The 24,085-nt window shown below is 49.1% G+C and overlaps 2 protein-coding genes across 2 annotated transcripts in view; both read right to left on the bottom strand.

Annotated features, from left to right (window-relative positions):
• SSRP1 (structure specific recognition protein 1) overlaps positions 1-24,085 on the bottom strand; it is a 205,995-nt gene that overhangs the window by 116,738 nt on the left and 65,172 nt on the right. The window lies entirely within an intron of this gene.
• On the bottom strand, positions 1,164-19,028 carry SLC43A3 (solute carrier family 43 member 3). The gene is made up of 12 exons (XM_058526853.1): positions 18,611-19,028; positions 18,102-18,231; positions 15,722-15,768; positions 13,346-13,422; positions 13,020-13,112; positions 10,702-10,841; positions 9,448-9,542; positions 8,176-8,349; positions 7,835-7,954; positions 4,210-4,396; positions 3,426-3,549; positions 1,164-2,137 (listed from the first exon to the last, which is right to left on the bottom strand). The coding sequence occupies exons 1-12, from the start codon at positions 18,810-18,812 to the stop codon at positions 2,036-2,038; spliced, it is 1,491 nt and encodes a 496-aa protein (XP_058382836.1). The 5' UTR covers positions 18,813-19,028; the 3' UTR covers positions 1,164-2,035.

Genomic DNA, 24,085 nt, shown 5'->3' with positions numbered 1-24,085 from the left:
TTTGGACAGGACCCCAGTGGACCAGGCAGATTTTCCCAGCAGAGACGGCACAAGCCGCCACACAGAGGAACAGGTCTGCTCACAGACCCCCAGACCAGGAACCCTGGTCCACAGTGATGAGTTCTGTCCTCCTGGAGGTGGGAGATGAAGAAGGTGGGGAAGCAGTTGTAATCACATTGCTGAGAGCCTTGAATGCCAGGCTGGATGCTGAGCTTTGTCCCGTGGGCAGCAGGAAGCCATGGAAAGTTTTGGAGCAAGATAACAAGATGAAAACCAAACATGAGCACTCTGGTGTCTGTCTTCAGACCCAGGTTCCCAGGCCTCTGGGAATGACTCTTCCATCAGTTCACAGAAGAGCTATGTTTCAGACCCTTGTGCAGCTCTGTGTCCCCAGCACTGAGGACAGTGCCTGATGCCTTGTGGAAGCTCCATGAACATTTGTTGATTGACTGACTGAATGAACGAATGAATCCGCCTGCCAGCCCCCATCCATCACAGTCCTCTCGCAGCCCCTGTCCTGGCTAAGTGGAATAAAATACCTGGTATATTTCAGATTCTCCCATCTCTCTCCCTCCAGGTCCCTCACCTTCTCCCTCCTTGCTACCCCTCTCCTTTCTGGTCATGAGTAAATGAAGGGACAAATGCTCATGTGCTCCCACCAGGTGTTAGGCAGTAGCAATCACTTCAAATTCTCACAGTCACTCTCAGGGATAGAAATGATTAACTGCTCTTGGCAGGTGAGGAAGCTGTGATTCAGAATGGTGAAGGGACATGCCCAGCTGCTGGGTGGCAGAATTGAGACTAACCCAGGGACCTTGTGATTCCATCTAGTGCTTCCAGCTGGGAGTGTGGAGTGTTGTGGTGGGGGATGGGGGTGGGGAGGAAGAGGAGGCAACGGAAGGGATTCTTGGGTGGGGGTTGGGCTAGGGTGGTGGAGGGCCCATATCCAAAGACCAAGCAGCTGGACCCCTGTCTGAGGGCTCTTGCCCCTCTCTGGGTCCAGCTGCCACATCAGGATGCTGCAGCCAGCTCCCTCCCCTTCACTCCTGCATTCACTCCCCCAGGCTGGGGCTGGGGGCAGGAACACACACACGTGCACGCACATGCACATGACAGCCCCAAAGCCTGAAGATGTGAAGCAGTAGTTTCCTGAAGCAGAGCGACCTTATTTTTCTATAAAATTCTTCTCCAGAGATCATTTTTATATAATGCTCAAGGTAAAGCACCATCCACCTTCTTCAAGTGGAAAACATCCCTAAAAGGCTTCGTCAGAAATCCTAGAGTCAAGCAGGCTGGCTGGTTCGCAAGGCTCTCTGGGTGGCCTCTCTGTCAGTCCTCTTAAAACCTTCTAGAACATTAGCTCCAGAAAGAACCTCCAACTCCAGAAGCCTCCCATTTTACAGCTGGGAAAATTGATGCTCAGACCAGAGAAGGGTCTGTTCAAGGTCCTCCAGCATGAGTGGCAGAGCTGGATCTCAGGCCCAGGGACCCCCAGCCCACCCCATCTGCTCCTCTTTCTCCCAAGGCTCACTGCCACTATCTAACCAAGGCTGTGCCTTTGGGGGAGAGCTGGGTTCCACCTCTCAATGCCGGGTGGCATAGCTGAGGCCATGACGACCTCACTCTTCACCTGGAAATTTACCTGGCAGCACGGGGCCCAGACAAGCACGGGTTTCATGGCCAAAGAGGCCTAGAGAAGGAGGTGACACACCTCCTCCCCCATCACATCACCTCCCCTCGGGTCAAGGGTCTGCCAAGGCCATGTGCTTCCTGCTCTGGAACTAAGGAGAACTTCCACCAGCCTTTGCTATGGGTCTGTAGGGTACCAATCAGCTTGGCAACTGAAATTCTTTTCTTGCCGATCAGAAGTCTCAGCTAGCAGTTAAATGTCTTTCTTTTTTTTTTCCAAGAAAAAATAACATTTGCTTAATACAAGTAGCCTGAGTTGGCAAAAGACTTTCTGGACACGGGGTCCTCAAAGGTGGGGGAAGATTAGCAAAAGCATCTGCAGAGCTGAAAAGCGAGGGCTTCTGAACTAGGCGACTGCAGGGGGCCCTTCTTCCCGCTGGCATTCCCGATAGACCAGGAAGGGGTGGACGAACGTCAGCAGAGTGGCAAGCACCAGCATCACATTCACCTGGAGGGGGAGAGGAAGGAGTGAGGCGAGTCCGGGAATCTGAGCAACACCCGCGACCAATGAACGGACCAGAATTCTGCCTAGTGCATCTTCTATTTTCTGCTCCGACACTCTGGTGCCCTGGAGGAAGTACTCAGTTACTTTTCATTCTGCCCTGTGAAGCGGGGTGGGGAGGAATATTATGCCCATTTCATGGATGAAGAAGCAGAGGCCTAGGGAGCATTCAAAGACCGGCTCAAGGTCACAGGGGAAGTTGGTGGAGGCACCAGAGCTACATCACGTCTTCGGAATATTCAGTTAGGGGCATCTGATATCACAATCAAGTAATTCTCCTCGGTTTTTAAATTCAATCCTTTTTTTTTTTCATCCCAATGACTGATTTAAACTCTTATTCTATAACTTTGCTCATCTTTTTTTGTCTTTGGGTGAGGAACATCAGCCCTGAGCTAACATCTGTGCCAATCTTCCTCTATGTTTGTGTATGGGACACCGCCACAGCAAGGCTTTTAGGAGCGGCGTGTAGGTCCACGTCCGGGATCCAAACCCAGGAACCGTGGGCCGCCAAAGTGGAACGTGCGAACCCAACCACTACGCCACTGGGCCAGCCCCTTTGTTGATCTTTTTAACATGACTCTAACAGGGCTGTGAAGTGGTCAGAACACTGAACTCAAAGTCAGAAGCCTTCTGCTCCTTAGCTGTGGGCTTCTGATATACAAGCCACACAACCCAAATCTTTGAGCCTCAGTTTCTTTAATCTGCAAAAAGCTGGAGAGTCATGTCCATCTCCCAGGGCTGGGCCTGTGAGCATCCCTCCAGGTGCGGGGGTGCAGGGGTGAGAGCACAGAGCTCTTGCCCCTTAGATCAACTGTGGAAACCAATGCCTGTTGCAGCCCTAGGTCCGAGGCCAGGGTCAACCAGTGCTCACTGCAAGCAGGGAATATCTTTGAAGTCTTAGGCTTTCATTGAATTATGGTGAGGATTTTGCATTCTCCTTCAGAATATGTCTATTTGTTTCCACACACAAAAAAATATCTTCTCCCCAAATCTCTGAATAACGTGGACCCTCTTGGCAGCCACGCCATGATAACCTTATGCTTTAGGTACCCCCAGCATAAGGCAAGGTACTCCCACTGAGCCCAGTTTGAGAAGCAAGACCAAGGATGTACCCATGTGCAGCAATGTTCCTGCAGGAATCACCTCAGCCAGATTTGGGGCGCCCTCTGCTGGGTCCCCACTGAGTCGCCCCAATCTGGATGTCCTTGCTGGTCTGAGGCCCCACAGTACTCACATAGAATGGGTTATTCTGGAGGGGGCCCTTGATGAAGGTGAAGATGGGGAACTGGAGCAGAGACACGACGGCTGACAAGGTCATCACTAGCCCAAAGAGCTTCCCAAAGTGATCTGAAGGGAAACTGAAAGAGAGACAAATGGGAACCTCAGGGACCCTCCCTCCAAGGAGGGCCTGGCCTGGGTGGGCCTTTGTCAGCCACTTGCTCCCAACTCCCCTGTCTTAGGCCTGTCTTCACCCACTTACTCCCACACAGCCCTCCTCCCTTTCCCTTTGCTCAGGCTTTCAAACCATAGAACACAGAGAAGGCATTGTGCTGGGCTGTGGGAAAACAGCAGGGACCCGGACACAGGCTGTGCCCCGGGGCGGGGGGGGTGCAAGGAAAAGACAGACATGTGAACAGATCACTGTATGCCAGACGATGCGTGCACCATCAAAGGAAGCAAGAATAGAGTTCCCAGGGCACAAACAAGGGAAGACACTTTCTTTCCAACTCTTCCCTGGGAGAGCTAGAACAGAGGTGGGCCTTGGAGGGTGAATAGGAGCTCACCGGGCAGATAACAGAAGCAGAGAGGGAGCTGATACGAAGGCTCAAGTCCATGAAAGCTCTATTCCTCCCACTAGCCTCCACCTCCAGGCGCCGCCCCATACACCTCCTCCCAGACCCTGTCTCCTTCACCTGACCACCTCAGGCCCATCCTCACCTCCCGATTTCTTTACCTCCAGCACGCTTCCCGTTGCCCACTGTGTCCCCCATTATGTAACACACCCCAAGTCCACTTACGCAAGGGTCAGGAAGGCAGCATTGCCCCCATACAGGAAGGAGCGGCTGATCACTTGCAAGATGAAGGTGACATACTGGAGGGGGAGGACAGGGATTGAGGCACAGAGGGCGAAGCCCAGGCACAGCAGAGACGTAAGGGCCAGCGAAGGCACCGTGGAGCAAAGGACCACCGCCGAGGCTGAGGAACCTGGTCCAAAAGGGAAGAGGAGAGGCTGGCTGGAAGTGGGCACAATGGAGAGCAGGGAGGAGGCAAGAGAGATCGGGGAAAAGGGAGGAGCCACCATCCATCTAACCATCCAGGCAGAAACCTGGGGGTCATCCTTCAGTCCTCCTCCTCCCACAGGCCCCATCTCCAGTCCATCATTAAATGTTGATAACCCACTTCCTAATTATCATTCAGATGTATCCACTCCTCTCCTTTGCTACCCCCTCATCCTAGTTTTAAGCCACCATCACTCACTCACAGGTTACATAGATTAAATGGCCTCCTAACAGGGCCACCTGCTCTGGCCCCTCCAACTCGACGCCAGATATTCCAGGTAGCACGACAGGTACTAACAAAAGACAGAGACAATCCAAACAGCCGTCAGGAGAGACAGCTGCATCGGCTCTGCTGCAGCCCCATCACGGAGAACGAGGCCGCGGCGAGAGGAGAGAGGAGAGGGCCCTGGTGTGGAGCAGCCTCAGGACAGACCGTCGCACAGAAGGAAGACTGCACAATAGGGCGTGCAGTATGCGGCCTTCATCTGAGAGGGACGTTATATATATATAGTCTGTCTTGAAGAAAAAAATCACTTCCTAAAGACAGAGGGAACACATGGGCTGCAGAGAAGAGAGAGGAAAACTAAACTTCTTTGAACGTATCTTGTTTCACAGTTTTGGCTTTGGAAAAACGTAAATGATTGATATAGAAATGCTTAAAAACAAAATTAAATAAAAATAATAGGAAGAAAACAAGCAAAGCCATTCCAAAAAATCAGGAACAAAATGAAACCAATGAACATAACTTTATGTCAAGTTATGATTCTTTTTTTTTTTGGTGAGGCAGATTAGCCCTGAGCTAACATCCGTTGCCAATCCTCCTCTTTTTGCTGAGGAAGATTGGCCCTGGGCTAACATCCGTGCCCATCTTCCTCTACTTTATATGCGACGCTGTCACGGCACGGCTTGACAAGCGGTGTCGTCAGTTGGCACCCAGCATCTGAACCTGCGAACCCCAGGCCGCTGAGGCGGAGTGCGAGAACTTAACCACTACGCCACCAGGCCGGCCCCTGAAGTTGGTGACTCTTAAAACACGGTAATATGACTGTACATCTCTTGTGGGATATGTGCTAAGGAGGAGAATGGAAAGAATGAAGGAAGGAAGGAAGGGACAGAGGGAGGGACCAAGAGCACTCAGCAACAGTATTGTTATTAATAGTATCGACATTGCTAAAATCAGTAATAGTATATAAAATATATTTTTAAAATACTGTGTGTGTGTGTACAGTATTATTAGGAACCAAGATTTTCAGAGGAAGAGAAAAAGAGATACAAATGTAAAATTAAGGAAGTAAAATTTGAATTAAAATATCATTATTAGGTATTCATGATGTATTTTTTTCTTCCAAAAAATTATGTATATCTTAACTCTATCCAAAGCCCAAAAGCAATGACAACCCAGCAGAATTAGAAAACCTAGCATCTAGACCACAGTCTTGAGATATCATTTCCCATTAAGGGGACCCAGGGCTACTTGGAGAAATGGCTGGTTTCAGGTCTGGGGCAGGAAACACCCAATGAAATGGACCTGAACATCCATTGTGCTAGAAAGTAAAGACACTCTCTAAAGCTAATGGGATTATGTCTAAAGGACACAGATACTGGATTGGTAAAGTTCACAATGGCCAAAGATGGGACAATTTGAGCATCAAAAAGAATTGTGGTGAAATGGATCGAAACACATCCAATATATTTAAGATGAGACTTGGAAAGAGAAACATCAAGCAGTCACCTCTGGAGGTTGCTGGGGCATCAATGCACTATTCTGAAACTGGTAAAAAGAGGAAAAATAGAGCATTTATTTCAGGGTAACAAAATAGTTAATAATGGGAAGTTTTTATTTCTAGAGGAATTCTAGCTATTAAAGGCAGAAGGAAAGATAGAAATAGAACATCATTTGCAACTCGAATAAAATAATGGGTCTAGGCATTGGTCATCAATGGCTGCTACGATCACCAGGTATGCAGTTGATGGGAAACTTTAGAATAAGTGGATCAGACTGACAATGTCTGAGCCCATTGATCAATCTTAACGTCATAAGAACAGGACAACAGGTACCAGGGGCCTGCTAATGGGAGCCCACAGGAAGCCCACAGCTCCACCTCTGAATTATTCTCGCCAAAAATATTAAACTGAGTCTCCTCGAACCTCCAATCTACCTGTTTACAAGAAATATCCAATCAAAGAAAAACATTTTAAATGACACCAAAAGGATGCCAAATCCAAAATTGGGAAATTGGACAGGACAAACAATCCAGTTTCTTCAACAAATCAACAACAAGGCAAAAAAGTGGGCAGAAGAGCATGCTCATAGATTTAAAAAGACATAAAAGGCACATCAACCAAAAAAATTGTGTGGCTCTTAATTTGAACAAACAAACTGTAAAACAACATATTTGAGACAATTAGGGAAATTTGAGCAGGAATGCATAGTAGACGATATTAAGAGATTATTGGGATTTTTTTGTTAGGTGTGATAATGATATTACGGTGAGGTTTAAGTAAAAGAGGCCTTATCTGTTAGAGCTACAAACTCCAGTATTTATAGATGAAATGATTTGATGTCTGAGATTTGCTGTAAATACTCCAGCAGGGGTAGGAGAAGCCAGGCAGGGAGTCAGGGAGGGGTGTAGATGAAACCCACAGGAGAAATGTTACTGTCTACTTTTGTTCTTCCCCATCCCCCATCCCTGCAGGTTAAAATACCTCAGCACCCCTCTGTTCCTCCATTCATGTCCAAGGAGCATGTCCAAGCTCCTTGGCAGGGGGCACAGCCTGCCCCTTCTCATGTCTCTCTCTCCAGCCCCTTCCATACTGCTTCATACCCTGGCCAGCCTGAAGCACTTCAAGGGATTCCTCCCATTCCTCAACGTTTCACTCTCTTTCACAACCTTGACTCCACCTTGACCCCACCGTATTCTTGGGCCACTCTCCCAGGGCCCTCCTCTTCGTCTCCTCGCTTCTGACTCATCCTTCAGGTCTCTGCTTAGATGTCACTTTCTCCAGGAAGCCTTCCCAGACACCAACCCCATCCTCACCCACAACACGTTATGTGCCCCCTGAAGGTTTACTTTATAGATTGTAATGCTTAATTACTTGCCTTTCTCTACTCTCTACACTGAGAACAGCTTGAGAAAAAGGACATATGTGTCTTGTCCATTGTTGAATCTGGATCTATGGCTGGCCCATAACTGGCACTCAGTGACTAGTGGTGGGACAGATGGAGGGATGGACAGATGCAAGTAGAAAAGGATTAAGAACAAAAGAGAAAAAAAGGATTAAGAACAAAAGAGAAGATGGGCATGAAGGTAAATGAAGATCTCTCCCTTCCTCGTTCCCTGATGCTCCAGAGCCCAGGTCTCACCTGTCTTTTTCGCTTTCTTCTGGTACCTCTGTTTAAGCCGGTCCATGAGCAGGCCATTCCAGGGGGCACAGAGCACTCCAAAGAACTGAGTGATGGCAAAGGCATTTGTGTAGGTGCTGACTGCAGAGGGTAGAGAGGGGTTGGGAGATAAGAAATTTCCAGGGCTGCCTTAGAGGAGGGGACTCTCCCACCCTGCTCTGCCTGACCATCCTCCCCACACCCCTGCTCAGACCTTTCTCTGGAGCACACAGCCCTGCTGGGCTTAGCACCCCATCCCCCTCGAGGTTCCAGGTCCCCAACTGGGATGCACAGATGGGCTGCCTCCCAGCCCTGCCACATACCTAGTCCCCTGTCCCCCTTGGCCAAGTTGGTCAGCAGAGAGTTGAGGGTGCCAATGAAGAGATAATGCCACAATTGTATCACAGACAGCCACACCAGGTGCCAAGCAAAGCGCCGAGAGAAAGCGTATCTCCAGAAAGGACGGAGTTCCTTCTGCTGCCCTGGATCTGGGATCTCTGAGGGAGAAAGGAGGAGCTGGGCATGAATCACAAGGAAAGTGGAGGGCTGGGGTGGGCAAGAGTGTAGAGGCCTTAATAGGACAGTCTGAGGTCCAAGCTCACCTTCTAGTCTTACCTCCCAGAACTCAGGCAGCATGCTCTCTGAGCTGGCCACAAGTGGCACATCCTCCCTTCTACGCCTCTGTCATCCTGGCCTTACCACCTTGAATGACCCTCCCCAGGTTCTTCTCCTCTTCTGAAATCTGATCTGTCCTACACAGTTTGGATTCAATGACACTTCTTGCACTAACACTTTCCTGATCTTTCTCAGCCAGGATGGTGAAAAGAAAGGCAAGGAGAGGAGAAAGTTAGAGATGAGATGAAGGTTAGTGGTGGACATCTATAATTGTTTCAGCAGCTCTGCATCCCCTCCCTTTTGGTACCAAGATCCTGGTTTCTTCTGGAAATCTTCCCCTGCCTTCTTCTTCATGGTCCCGATATGACTGTGAATTAAGTGTTCTGTTCCTCACCCAGGTCAACCAATAACGATCGTTCTCCCTAGAGAGGCAGACCGGCTGTGACTTTAGACTGGGATCCCAGGGGTATCCTGGTTCTGCTCATCCTGGAGTCTGGCAGGTTCATTTTTCCCTTGGTTTTGTGAGCTTCCCAGAATCCTGTTCTTGTTTCTACCTCAGCCAGCAGTGGTTTGTGATGTTTGTAACCAAAGACCCAAAAGAGATGGCAGAGGGAAAGGAGGCAGCAATGGAGATGGGACAGCGAGAGAAGGCAGACCCAGCAGACCTGCAGAAATGGGGACAAATAAGGCAGACTTAGGCCTGAGGAATAGGGGGAAGGGAAGGCAAATGAGGGAAGACAGACTTTGGGGTGGGGGGAGATAATGACATGAGAGAGAGAAAAGAGGGAGAGAAGAGACAAAAGTCTTGTCTCTCTCTGGACCCTCTACAAAATGAGGGGGGGTTGAGAAGATTCCACAGGTCCTTTCTCCACCCGACCTTTCCTGATTGAGGCTCTAGGGAAGCTCTGGAGGTGAGGAACCGGGTCAGCCACAGCGAGGGCCAGGTTCTGAAGGGGAAGTGGGTCCACCAGTGGGCTCACCTTCCTTTGGCGAAAGGAACTCCTTCGACACTAGCTCTCGCTTTTTGGGCTCCACTGTCTTCTCCTCCTCTCTGGTGTCATTCCCAGAGCACAGGCTGTGGAAACAGAAGCCCCATCAGCCCAGCCCAAGGACTGTGAGCTGAGCCTGAGTCTCAGCCTGGAGAGAATAGTGCAGGGGGTCCTCAACTTGACTGCACATTTGGAATCACCTCTTAACAACCCTGATGCCCAAGTCGCAGCCCAGAACAGTTAAATCAGAATGTCTGGGAGTGGAAGCCAGGCTTCCATATTTTTTGAAGATCACCAAGTGATTCTGTGATTCTAATATGCAGCAAAGTTTGGGAACCACTGGAAGTGTGGGAAGGGTAGGACAGGCCTGGATTCAAATCCCAGCTCTGCCTCTTCCTGGCTGTGGCAACATGGCTCAGACATAACCCTTCTGAGCCTCATTTTTATCATTTGGAAAGTGGAGATAAGGCTATCTATCTGAGAGGATTATCATGAGATGAAATCAAAGAGCACATGGAATCTGGCAGGCAGTAAGTGAGTAGCAAATGAATGCTCTCCCTCTACTGCTTGTGCAGAGCAGCTGCAAAAATGGTCATATTTCTTCACTTCCTCTGTTCTCCACTCTTTGCAATGGAATTTTGCAGCTTTGACTATTTCACCATCCCCTGAATCTGCACTGGCCTTGCAAGCTGCTTCAGCCAAGAGTATGCAGCAGAAATGATGCTGTGCCAATTCCAACCCAAAACTTTGTGCATTTCTGCAATTTCTCTTGGTACCAAATGCTACCTTCCATTTGGTAGCAAATGGAACCACCATGTGAACAAGACCAAGCTAGCCTGCTGAAGGATGAGAGCCGGGGACCCAGACATTCCTGTCACCCCATATGAGCATGAGACAAAACCCACGTGAGTGAGGCCATCCTAGATGAGCCAACCCCCAGCTAGCCCACCAGATAATCAGAGGCATGAGTGAGCCCTGTCAAGATCATCCAAGTCTGTCCCTGATCAGTAGAACTAGTCAGCTACCCACAGACCCATGAAAAATAACAAATGCTTAATGTTTTAGGCCACTGAGTTTTGGGGTAGTTTGTTATGCAGCAATAGCTAACTGATACACCTGTTCTGGTCTTCCTCTCCTGTGACAGGTTTCCTCTTCCCTACTATAACCTGTGTGTCCTATCTCTTGCTTCCTACCCCAGGTCACATGAGGGGCTCTGGCCCACAACTGCCAGGTCATAGTCCTTACCCATAGCGGTAGTTGGGGGGCAGTGGGAAGGGGATGTGCCCCCGGGGCATAAGAAGGAAAGTGCGCCCAACATGCCAGACACTGAAGACAGAGAAGAAGATGAAGGAAGTCCTCAGGCTGATGCCCTGTTCATAAAGGAGCTACAGAAAAAGGAGGTTAAAAAGTCAGTGTAACACCTGTGTTCACAGCAGCGTTATTCACAACATCCAAAAGATGGAAACAAACCAAGCGTTCATCCACGGAAGAACAGATAAACAAAATGTGGTCTATCCATACAATGGAATATTATTCAGCCTTAAAAAGGAATGAAATTCTGACACAAGCTATAACATGAATGAACCTGGAGGACATTTGCTAAGTGAAATAAGCCCAGTAACAGAAGGATAAATACTATATGATTCCATTTGTATGAGGTACGCAGAATAGCCAAATTCATACGGACAGAAAGTAGAATGGTGGTTGCCAGGAGCTGGGGGTAATGGGGAGTTATTGTTTAATGGGGACAGAGTTTTAGTTTTACAAGGTTGAAAAGAGTTCTGGAGATGGATGGTGGTGATGGTTGCACAACAGTATGATGAACTTAACGCCACTGAACTGTACACTTAAAAATGGTTAAGATGGCAAATTTTATGTTATATATTTTACCACACAAAAAAAGGTCAGTGTGAGAAGCAGGAGCTGGAACCCCAGTCTCTAAGAATAAGTCTTGGTACAAGCTCTTGCCTTCACCCTGGAAGCTAATGAGGACATCTGGTACAGCCATAACCTTACCATCACCCCAGGGCCCAACCAGCAGCAGAGGAGGCAGCAAGTTATCCATCCCCACAGCCTTGTAGAGCCTCCTAGTGCGGCTTCTCATACATCTTCCAGCCCGGTGCTTTATTTATTTATTTATTTTTCCTAATAGTAGCAAAGTCCTGTTGTTCAAATAAAATTTTACACAGAAATCCAGCTAATGAAACACATCAAGTGGGGAGTGGTCCAGTCATCCTCCCCCTCATTCTCCTTGGTGACTGACATAACATCAAAGGGAACCCCTCAGTGTTCCTCAACACCCACTTTGAAAACCACTGATCTAGCCCAACCTCCTCATTTTACAGAGAATGAAACTGAGGTTCAGAGAGGCACAATGAATTGTTCAACGTCAGAGTAAGCAGCATCAAGGTCAGATTAAACTAAGAACTCCAGCCCCTGCTCTGGAACTCTTTCTCCTTCCAACTCTAAAGCAGGAGAAGAGAATGGGAGGCACATCCAGGGGAAAAAGAAAGAACCCGGAAAGTTGTTCTTTTAGCAGCAGTAGAAGGGCTTGAGTACATGCCTCAAGGGCTCAGTCTCTGGGTGACCCTCCAAGCCAAGGTGCTTATGGTACTAAGCTAGTCTCATGTCGGAAAAGTGACTCCCAGAGATCCTCTTTTCTTCCCCCACTGCCCACACAAAGCCCAGAGGGAAGTCCCAGGTTGGTCAACTTGGAGTATCAAGGACCCACACTCTTTTACTCTTTTCACTCATTCATCCCTAGTGTGCTAGCTTTTGTCCTCCAGCTTGCTGCCTCATAATCACAGCATGGCTGCCACAATTCCAGCTGTCATGTCCTCCCACTACAACATTCAAAGAGGAAGGGTGGAAAGAGGGACCAAGGAGGAAGGCTTTCTTTTTGCTCTGCTCTCATCTTCCATCAGGGAGGGAAATATCCCCTAAATTTCTCCAGTATACACCCTCTTCATCTTGTTAACAAGGACTGGAGAATATGCCCACCTCTAGCCATCATTAGCAAGGAGGAAAGGGACTGCCACAGTTGGCTTAAATCAATCAGGATTCATCCCCTGGGCTGGGCACATTACTGCCCAGATGAAATTGTCAGCCATGAAGAAGGTGGAATGGCTGTTGGGTGGGCTACTAGTAGCACTGGCAACAGCCCATCCCCCGATCCCCAACATCTGCCTTTAGGAGAGCTGGAGAGGCCTCTGTGTCTGCCCCTGCTGCCCCCACTAACCACCTCCCACCTCCCTGTCCAAATCAGAAGCTCACAGGCACAAACAACCCATTCCAAAGGGCTCCCAGCCTCTGCCCAACACTGGCCCAAGCATATCACAGCTGTGCCTTCCCTTAGCCTCTGCCCCCAAATCCTACATAAGCGTAAAGAAGAGGCTTAATGGTTACAAGCTCGCACTCTAGAACCAAACATACCTGGGTTCCAGTTCACGTGTCACGTTTTCTAGCTGCAGGAGGGTTGATGGAGAGAAACCATGCAAAGTTCACGAGACAAGTGTCTGGTATATATAAGTGCTCAACAAATGTTGGCTATTGCTATTTTTTACCTTAACGATAAGGAAGACTGCTGAGGAAGAGTCAAATGCTCCATTATAGAGGGTGATGATGGTCGAGCGGTGTTTGCCAAATAGGTTTCCAACCTGGAGAACAAATGACCAACCTGAATCACTTACTTATTCATGAAATAAATATTTCCCGAGCACCTAGCATGTGCCAGGCCTTCATTATACCCAAACTCACCCTCCACCCCAAGAGCTACCACCCATGCTTTGGGCCAACTCCATTTGAGGCAGCCAATGTAGAAAAGTACTTCTCCCTCCTTCCACCCTCCCCAACCTCCTGCCAGGTGCCTGGGATTAGGGCAGGCTCACACCTGCAGGTTGGTGATCAGAAACAGGATTCCCCCAATACTGAGCATGGGCATGGCCAGGAAGAGCAGCAGGGCTGATCCTGAAACAATTAAAGATAGAGGTAGGGTGGTGTCATAGTGCAGTCCAAACATGGAGCCCCAACTCTGGCTCCCACTTGCTCCAAATTCCCAACAATCCTGGGGTCAGGGCCCCAATTCCAGCATCCTTTGAGGATCTTAGGATACTGGTCAAGGCTCCCCCAAATGTCCCTGTGGAGGTCTCCTGAACCACCTTCTTCCCCACCAAAGATGATTGGTCCTCGGTCTGTGGCAGGCCTGGATGTCTACAGATAGAGGAAGGATTCGAAGTGAAGCCACGGCTCCCTTCTCTCACTAAACCACAAACAGCCCCTTCTATTCATCCTTGACACTGTGGGGGAGAGAAGCCTGGACTCTGCCCACAAGCCCAGCCTCTTATTTGCTGCATGACTTTGAGCTGGATTCTGAATCTGTGACTCAGTCATCTTATCTGTGAAATGGGAATAACAGTCCCTGCTCCTCCTGCCTCGTGGGGTGCTGGGAGATCTGAGTGAGAAAATGGCCACGGACTGTCTTTCCTTTGTTCATTAAACTTTGAGCATTTCCTTCATGGGGCATTGAGCTTGGCATTGGAAATGAAGGATGGGTAAAGCATACTTCTTGCCTTTGAAAAGTCTGACATGCAAACAAATTATTATGATAGGTCTGGAAAGTGTAGAATGATAACAGAACTAAAGTGCCAGGAGTGGGGGAGCCCTTGATAAATTAGTCTTGCTCAAATCACAGACTTCTGCCACCTTCTGGATTTGGACCATAACCTGTGCCTGTCCTATTACTTGCTAAAATGCTTTCTTTAAGTTGACTCACTTTTATCCAAAAGAAATCTATTATTTTTAAAAGAAACTTTGTATCACTACTGTAAATGAAAAGCAACTCGTGTTGCTTGTCATGAATAGAAAGTAACTGTAAAAATAAATACAATGAAAGGGAAATAATGTTATTAAATTGTAACTGGATGTAGTTGCCCTCAGAACATTCCCAGCTTGAAATCTGCTCTTGCCATAGTGTTAAAATCATACCAGCCCCACATCAAGATTTTCGTTCATGAAATCAGACGACTGCAAGAGAAACAAAAAAAGAATGACTTTTCCACCAGGTGATTCAATGCTTGATAACATAGTACATGTGTGCCTCCTAATATCCTCTGAGGTGGCTATTGTTCTATACCTTGAGAAGTAACGTAAATTTAGACTATACTAATTTTAGACTATTTGTGCTATTTACCATTCAATTTCTATCTTTAGAAAAGGTACATCTCTCCTAATGCACTAAGTGTTGATTGAGATTCCTTTCACAATTGGGTCATTGTGGCCCCAAATCTTTTTCCAAAAACCAAAAGCCCTCTTTTATGGAGGAAGGGAGAATTGTTGCTCAAATGATTCACAAATGTGAACCAAACATACCCGGCCACCACCTCCACATTCAGCCACTTAAAAATCATTTACAGGCTTTTAGATAAGATAAAGCTGGTTTGATGAGAAGAGTGGTTTTAAATAACTGGCTTGAGGTACCAGGCTATCTCATGAGATGTGTTTGGACAAAAACACTCAGCCCATGTTTAGTGAGTACAAATGAAAACGACCCCTTGATGCCATCCAGGTTCAGCATAGGTACTACACACGTGAGAGTCCTGTACTTTTACCTCTTAACCCCAAAATTGAGCCACGTGACCTGAGACTGGGGAGAAATATTAGAAGGCATCTCTTGGTCAGCATAACCAAGATGCTAGGAGAGAGCACAGCCAGGGACCCCAGACCCACTTCCCACCATCTTGCTCTGTGGCCTTGGGCAAGTCTTTGCAAGGGGTCTCTCTCTAGCCTCAGTTTTCTCCTCTACATAATGGGAGAAGGGGAGAATGAACCAGATTGGAATTCCCAGACTTTGGGAATTTTATATATTCATGGACCAGTAAAATTTGAAAACTTTTGACTATAATAGGATTGTCAACTTTTACCTTGCTAAGTAAAGATATTTTCAAAAACAACTGTCATTCATATTATCATTTCATTAAAATAGGATAGAGAGAACATTTTAATACATACAAGAGAAAAGATGTAATCTTTGGAATAAATTCTTCTCTCTGAAGCAACCCCTCCATTGTCCTATTTTTTGCATTTCTCACTAGGTGAAACTATTTTCATAGACCAGTAATAACTCTCTTGAGGATTCTTTCAAGCTCAAAGTCTGTGGATCTCTGATAACCGTGGGGGTCAGTGTGTCCTGCCCATCACCTTTTGCAACTGCCCCATCCACCAGGTGCCCCTGAGCTTGTGTCCCTCCCGCCCACCTGCCAGCACTCACCTGCAGAGGAGAAGGCTATGGTGAGAGTGGCACTGGTGTAGAGAAATCTGAAACACAGAACGGGAGATGGAGAATGTTGTCAAGAAAAGAGAAACCTGGGGGATGAAACAGAGAATTCTGCTCACTCAGTCTCCAAATTTGGCACTTGAGTGCATTCTCAGCCTGGGAGTTCAATGGGCATTAACGCTTCTTGAGCCCCAGGCTCAGAACCAGGTGCCGGAAGCCCCGATGGGACTGAGATATCCCCCTGACCTCACAAACGATGGTATTTTGCCCATCTCAAGGTCCAAGGCTAGGCTGGGAAATCTTGGGCAATGAGCTCAGCTAAGGATGCAGTGAGTTCAAGAGAAGGTTACTGGGCTTAGCCAGAGGCCAAGTGGGTGGCGCCAAGGCCCTCCTACCTGGGAATCCCCACAGGCCAATCCCTTGGAGAAAGGGGTTAGCGCCTGGACTACAAATCAAAACCTTCAGTCCTAATTCCTACTCGCTGTGTGACCTCGGGCGAGACACTGCCCTTCTCTGGGCCTCATTGGCCTTTTCTATAAAAGGAAATGATTGGACTGATCTAGACCGCGAGCTTAAAGTTCTAGGATTCTCACACTACAGAACCACAATCCCAAGGTTATGGGGATCTCTTAGCAGTTTGGGGGTCTTCTAAGACACAGCGTAATAAAAGTAGTGCCTAAGTGTGATATAGTGATTTATAATAAGAAATATATATTTGGTCCTTGTGCCCAGTCCCTGACACAGTACTTCTAAAACCCTTGTAAATTCCTCAGTGATAAGAGCACTGGGAGCATCTTTTGCTCTAATGAAGTGACTCTGGGTGGGCTCCTGGATCGCTCCTGGATGGGGGCGGGTCACCAGAAAGACAAAGCCATAATTAGAAGATTGGAATTTCCAGCCCCACTTCCCACTTCTCTAAGCAGGATAGGGGCTGGAAATGGAGTTAATGATTGATCATGCCTACATGAGGAAGCCTCCACAAAATCCCAGTAGTAGGGAGTTCGGAGAGCTTCCAGGTTGGTGAACACATCCATATACCGGGAGGGTGGTACACCCAAACTCCACAGGGACAGAAGCTCCTGGGCTCGGGGCCCTCCCAGACCTCACCCTAGGTATCCCTTCATCTGGCCGTTCATGTGTATCCTTTATCATATCTATTAACGAACTGGTAAACGTAAGTAAGTTTTTCCCTGAGTTCTGTAAGCTGTTCTAGCAAAGAATTGAATCCAAGGGAAGGAGGTCATGGGAAGCTCTGATCTGTAGCCAAGTCAGACAGAAGTTGTGGGTAACCCAGGAACTTACCACTTGCGACTAGTGTCTGAAGTGGGGGGCAGTCTCGTGGCATTGAGCCTTACCTGTAAGATCTGACTCTATCTCCAGGTAGATAATGTCAGAATTGAGTTAAATTGTAGGTCACCCAGCTGGTGTCGCAGAATGGCTTGGTGTGGGAACCTTCCCCCCATTTGGTGACAAGAAATGTCAGAAGTGAAGTGTTGTGTGTGGAAGTAAAGGAGAAACACAGGAAGGAAGACTGGGTTTTTCTTATCACATGAAGGCTGGAGAAGAGGGAGGGAGCGGAGGAAGGAGAGGGAAGAGGAGGAGACCAAAGACAAGAGAGACTGAGATAAAGTCATTATGCGCCAAATGCTTAAAGATCAAGGGACTGGCTTTACTCTCTGGCCATTTCCGGGCCCAGCTGGCCCTGCAGTCCCTCTGACAACTAATCTCTCACATGCCTGCCTTGCTTTGGGTCCTATCAGCCCCCAGCAGGCCACTTCTTATCACTGAAACTGGCCAGTTGCAGGGGCACCCTGGGCAAGCGAGAGCAAGTCCCTTGGCCTTCTTGACTCATCTGCATGGGAAACCCCACTGCATCTCCTCCAGCCCCAGCCCCTGAAATCTCACCACTGGAGATACCCAGGAGAACCCATTGGCTAAGTCTTTGGGGAGTGATGGGAGGTGAGGAGGATGATAATTAAGCCTGAGCAACTTGGGCGTGAAGCCTTGTAGAAGATATAGACAAGGATCCCCAGGATGAAGGCAGAGTGACAATTTTAGGTTTTGCTAATTTCATAACCCTGGCTCCAGGCCAGCCCTCCCAGAGAGTAGGCCTGGGCTCCTGCTCAATTCAGCACGTCATACAGAACACACACTCACACGGAACAGAGGAAGGAGGTAAGGAAAAGGAAGTTGGGGTGTGGGAAGAGAGCCAGTCTACACAGAGTCCACACTCGGGGCTGCTTCTAACAGAGCGGCTGAGGCAGGGCCTAGCAGGGCTGCCCAGCTGCCTGGCCTGAGTCTCCCTCCAAGACACGCGGCGGCCAGAAGAATTCCTCTTGCTCACCTCCACCCAGACTGGGCCTTTGGGACTTACATGGCTATGAGGCGGGCCACGGTGGTCTTGAAACGGTCAAAGATGTAGCCGGTGGGGAACGTCATGAAGTTGTTCATGAAGGACGCCACGGTAAAGATAAGCGAGAACCTCTCATCCTGGGCTTTGCAGTCTGGAGGACAGAAAGGAAGATCTCAGAAGACAGGGTGGATGGGCCAACCTCCCATCCGTCCCAGCCTTCCTGCCAGGTGGGTACCCAACCTGGCTCCCCTCTAGAGCAGCCTCTCCCATCTTGGACAGCTTGCTGGTGGAAAGTTCTCCCTCTGGTGAGGTGAACTGTGACTGTCCCTAATAACCCCTCAGGAGCTGGTACTTCCCTCCCCAGGTACCTCCTAGACCAAGGTTGAGGGGTAAGGGGCGGGGGAGGCTGACACCCCCTTCCTCTCACCATAGAAAGGTTGGCAGGATGAGCAGGGGATGGAGTCCTTCCTACCCCTTCCCATCCCGTGGGAACAAGCCTCAACTTCTTAGACAAGTCATCACTCCCTTACCAGTCTGCCCGGTGACATTGCCAATCAGCGTGGCATTGCCCGTCAGCCCGGCATTCCGTTCACACAGCTCTTCAAAGTAACGTTCTATTTTGAAGACGAACACCAGCGACGCCCAGCCGAAGAGGACGCCCGCAAAGCCAAGACATTCCAGCAGCCCCGTCAGCAGGGTGGCCACTCGTAGGGGCAGGCCCTGACCCGCCATGGCCTGAGGTGCTGCCGATCCTCCAATCCCACTGGTGGCCTCCTGGGCTGACCACAGGAGCTGCAAGGCCTGGCGTTTTAGCACTTGGAAAATTCCTTTGGCAGGCCCTTCCGGTCAGGTAGCTCTCTGGTTCCGGCTGTTCCAACTTGGGCAAAAACCATCAGCAAGTGAGTCTCTGGATCCTGTAAAATAAGGCGGAGGCTGCTTGGTGCAGGTGGCTGGGGGAAAGGTACAGGTGGACAAAGCGTTCTTCGTGCAGTGGAGAAAGAGGCCAGCTGTTAGAAACAGCTGCAAAAAAGCCCCTCCGTCCTACCCCATCTGGCAGTAGATGGGGACACAGGAACAGAGCCCAAATTCTGAAGACCATCTGCTAAAATAATAACAGCAGCAATTCTGAAGCAGGCACAGGGGGTGGGGAGCCTTCATGTACAGTCCATGTATGGCCAAGTTAGCGCTTGTTATCTTCAGTTTACTAACAAGGAAACAGAAGCTCCAGGAGATTTTATCAACTAGCCCAAGGCTAGTTGGTCACAACTTGAAGTCCAGTCTAATGCCAAAAAATCCCAACTCCAACACCATCCTCCGTGACTCTGCCGGCTGGGAGGCCCCATGCCCCCTCCCCAGGCCCCCTTCCCCACATCTCCATCTGCCAGGAAAGTGCCCGGAAGCCGCTCCTCACCCCCACCCTGCACCCCCTCCAGGGCGGGTCTCCGGCCCTGCGGGGAAAGGCGCCCCGGGAGTCAGCCTGCCTCCTGCCCCATCGCCTCTCTTCCCCATGGCCCCCTGTCCGCACCCTGGCCCTGCCCCTGCGTCCTACCTCCTCGCTGGGCTGCCTTGCTGTCCCTTGCCCTTAGCAGCTCGGATTCCCGCCTCTCGCCGCCCCTCCCAGTCTCGTCCTTGCCCCCCCGACCCCGACCCCGCTCGAGCCAGCCGCCGGGAAGGGCCCTGACAGGCAGGGACGGCACCTGCGGAGGTCCCCCACCTCCCCTTCTCCATCACTTCCTTCCTCTCCAGTGCTGATAGTCTCTCGCGTGCTTTTTGACCACTCTCTTGGATCTTCTCTCCTCTCTCTCCCTCTAACCCCAGCAGAGGCTGTTTTCATTTTTCTTGAGTCTCTTTCAGCCTCCCAGCTCCTTTGCCTCTCCTCCCTCCCCTAACCAAGTTCGTTTTAATACTGCTGCACGCACAGGCAGACCCACAGAAAAGACTCCAAACTCACAGCAGGCGCACACAAAAGAAACACAGCTACCTGCAGACACAGGGACACACACACACACTGCCTATTCCACGTTCTTTCCTTGACCGTTTGGGTAGGCAAGAGGACATTTTTCCCCCTTTGCCCACCAGCTCAGCCCTCTCTCCTGATCTCATGCTCCCAGCAAGTCCCAGGCACAGAATCAGGGCACCAAGGACCAGGACTGAACAGTTTTCCAGAAACCATCCCCTGGAGGGGCGCCCTGCCTTTTCACCTCCAAGGACCCCTTTGACTACCACCTGCCTCACCCCCAGCCCAGGTTCTGCAAGAACCTACCCACCAGACTGTGTTGATTAAGTATTCATTCATTGCTCCATTTTTTATTAATCAAAGACATATATAATTGCCCATCGGAGCTGTGATCAGCAGGAGGTAGCCAGCCGAACCAGCTGCGCTGCTATCATTCCGGCCCAGAGCAAGTGAGCTGACGGCTTCCTTGGCCTGTGAGGCTGTTTGCATTCAAAGCTGAATTTAAAAGAGAGCTTCTTGTATATGTAATGCAGTCTGCAGGCCCCCATGCCCAGCCTCACGATTCCCCACCCGCGCCCAGGGACTCCAGTTATTCCAAGCCCATCCTTCTTTTTAATGAGGAAGAAATAAGAGGTTAGGACAGTGGAAGGCCAGAACCAGGGAGTATTTTCCAGATTGCCAGCAAAACACAAAGGATAAAGAAAGTCTGACCACTCAAGCACCTGGTTGCATGGGGTAAGGGCGGCTCTGGTCCTATACCTCAGGTATTCACTAGTGACACAGCCCCCAGCAAGATTTCTGGCTGCCCCACCTGCAAGATGAGGACTATAGTACCTTAATTACAGCAATTATCACACAAGAAATATGAGATGCGTTTATGAGGTCCCTGCAGGTATGGTAGGCAGTGGCCAGACTGCGGACAGTACTGGTTCTCCAGTTCCCAGGTATGTAGACAGAGCCAGACAAGCAGCTTTTGGATGGGACTTCAGAGGAACTTGCCCAAGGTCAACCTTCAATGCCTGGCTCCCAAATCTGCGCTCTGACACTCCCAGTCTTAACAATGGATATTTGGGCATTAGAGAAAACAAATCTTTTCTTAAACAATCAATTAATGGAAAAAAAACATAAGAAAATATAGTAGCCTAGGACAAACAGGACTTAAGATGCAAGATTTTCTATTTGACTGCAAGACACAAAGACATTGAAATTAATTCAAGCCCTATCTCCTGCTCTGGCTTACATTTTGGTCTCCTGAGGACCTGGGGGGATCAGAGAGTGAGTGAGAAATAACAAGGGAGGAACAGAAAAAGTCAAAGCAAAGAGAGAGAGATTTTAGAGTGTCAATCTGCGGGAGCAGGCAGAAAGGCCCAGCTCCCAGGCTACCCATGCACCCAGGACTGGAGCTCGGGATTTGGGACAGGTCGTCAGGGCTCTGTCCGCCTCATCTTCTCTCTCTCGGCTCTCAGTACCCCGACCCGACACCCGCATCAATGCCTGCAGGTGTCACTGCCTGTAACGTGACAGTCTTACTGAAACTGTTGGGACAGACAATTAGAATATTCTCTGCACCATTCCGTTTTATTTGGTTCGAGTTCCAGCCACTAGCAGAGGCATATGCTATTTGAATCATTCTCATGCCTCACTCTGCCGATGAGGATTACTGTGTAGCATCACAGAGAGGAGTGATTATAATAAGGTCTGACTGCGTGGCCAACGTCTTCATTCCTTCTTTCTTCCCTTCCTTCCTTCCCCTTCTCCCTGCATCTTTTTTAATTGATTGAATCACTCAACAAATATATGTGGCACACGAGGCTTTGTACCAAGGGCTGGGATTCAGAGAGGACGATTCAGTGCCTTCCTTCAAGGAGTTCATTCTCCCATTGGGGAGACATGCAAAGAAACCCAAGATTTCCGGAGTAAGGAAATGGTCTTCTGGGCACAAGCTAGCACAGCACATTCAGAGGCATGGAGCCCTGACAGAGAAAGAACATTCAGGAACCAACTAGAACAGAGAAGGCAAGGGGCGTGGCAACGCTTGAGGCTGGAGTGGCCGGCTAAGTGAAGGTGTTTGGAGTTCAGCCCACATCAATCAATCATGTGCTATTGATTCTACCCCCGAATATCTCTCCTATCCATCCTTGGCCACTGCCCTATTCAGACCTCATCATCTCTCACCCGGACATCATCTGCTTCCAAACCATCGCCATACTGCTGCAAGAGTTGATTTCCTTGGTTTCTCTTTGATGACATTACTTAACTACTCAAAACCCCTCAGAGGCCAGAGGTCCAGTCAACCAGCTAGTGAGGGCCAGTCCAGGCTTTGGGGATACCAGTCATGGGACATTATTGCATTGGGAGGAAAAGTTAGCATAGACCTGCATCTCTTGCATCCCACTCAAGCACTGGGGCTGGGGGACCTTTTCTTTGCATTACGAGCACGTCTGGATATCCAGGCTCCATGCTACAGATGTTTTTATGGCAAGGGGGTGGGGAGGTGCGTATATTTATTTAGATCAGGGAAGAATGGTTTGCCAAACAGGGCAGCATGAATGAGCTGCACCAAGTCATCCCCCTGGCACAAGCAGTGACTGGCCCCCAGCAGGGCCACCTTCCAATGTAGCCCCCACCTCTGCACTGATCTCTCTCCTCAAGCCTTCCCCGAATAACCTCAGCGAGGACCCATCCCCCACCTCCACTGGCCACTCTCTGGTCAGGGTCCACATACCCCTTCCTGCCCCTCATCCCTCTCCAAATTTTTAAACGTGGATAAACTGTGACCCATTCATATAAGGGGCTTTGATTTCTGATATGCCAAGCAAACAAACAAATAAAACAAAACATAAACTTTCTGTCCTTTCAAATCCTGGGCTCACGCAAATCAAAATGTTTGGTTTTCCCAGCTATGGTCTTGGATGAGGTTTCAAGAGCTTGTTTTGGAAGACAAAAGGTAAATGCAAACATTTTCTCTTTCATTTCAACTGGGGAGAAAAATACTAATTATCTTGAGGCAATGTCAAAAAAAAAAAAAAACTGATATTGAGCCAATTCCTGATCTTACCGATCCCTCTGCACTTTAGTCTCCTCATCGATAAAACTGGAATCAGGTTGTTGTATGAATTAGAGAGAATGTAAGAATATGGCCCAATTAGTACACTAGCTAATTAATAAATAGCAGCTATTCTTGCTAAGAAAAATTGTTCACTGAAAAATAAAGAGGAAATCATGAAGCCACCTTTGAGGAGGATTGCAAAGTGCTCTTAACCTAAAAAAGAAATAAAGGAGAAAAAAAATCACTGTGTAATGGGTGAGCTCAGTCGTCTGTTTCAGAAGCGCCCCCACCCCACACCCCCAGGGCTGATCTCTAGGCAGCACCCAAACGCACATCCCTGTAATCCAGGGGGACTTCCCCCACTTGACTGGGCTTATTCAAAGCAGGGGCCTGGTGGATCGTACTGCGGGCCGTGGAAAGGAAGTCTGTTCATGAACCAGAGTAGACAGGAAGGGGAGGAAGTCTTACAGTTGGACCCTTCAAGGTGTCTCCTGGAGTGTTCAAAGCCGTCCTGACAAGGATGGGGAGCCCTGAATAAAGATGAGGCTTCCTCACTCTGGGAAGACCTTTCTCTTTAACCAACAGTGAATCTCAAAGGACATTCAAAGAGGCACTGGGGACAGAGGGCTGCTCTGGCCAGTCAGGTCAGCCAGCTCAGCCCTGCTGGATGCTCGAGTCAGCAGATGTTGCAACCACATCAACCTCACTTCCACCTTGCAGAGAACAGGGCTCCCTGACCAGCCACAGGGGGCTTCCGGGTCAGTCCCAGTAACAGAAATGGGAGCCACAGGCCCCACCACACATGGCCTTATGAACCTCCTGCTGCCCACCCGCCCTCCACCCAGCTCTAATTCCATGTTCATCAAGCAGCTGTTTATTGGTAATTTGACTTCCCACATAGACTTTGCTAGAACAGAGTGCCCTAGGTGCACTGACAACTTCCAAATCTTCAAAGCTAAGGATGAGGCCAAGGAACACTACCAACCCTGAGGCATGCCG

The sequence above is a fragment of the Diceros bicornis genome, chromosome 31 (assembly GCF_020826845.1).
Source record: "Diceros bicornis minor isolate mBicDic1 chromosome 31, mDicBic1.mat.cur, whole genome shotgun sequence".
Classification (NCBI taxonomy): Eukaryota; Metazoa; Chordata; class Mammalia; order Perissodactyla; family Rhinocerotidae; genus Diceros; species Diceros bicornis.
This window is presented reverse-complemented; position numbering and strand designations above follow the sequence as displayed.

Excerpts from the sequence above, each read along its gene's own strand:
- SLC43A3 (XM_058526853.1), bottom strand. The coding sequence starts at position 18,812 with ATGGCGGGTCAGGGCCTGCCCCTACGAGTGGCCACCCTGCTGACGGGG. Across the intron at positions 10,842-13,019 it reads CAGTCTTCCTTATCGTTAAG|CTCCTTTATGAACAGGGCAT; the intron begins GTAAAAAATAGC and ends CTTTTTCTGTAG. Across the intron at positions 3,550-4,209 it reads GCTGCCTTCCTGACCCTTGC|TTTCCCTTCAGATCACTTTG; the intron begins GTAAGTGGACTT and ends TCTCTCTTTCAG.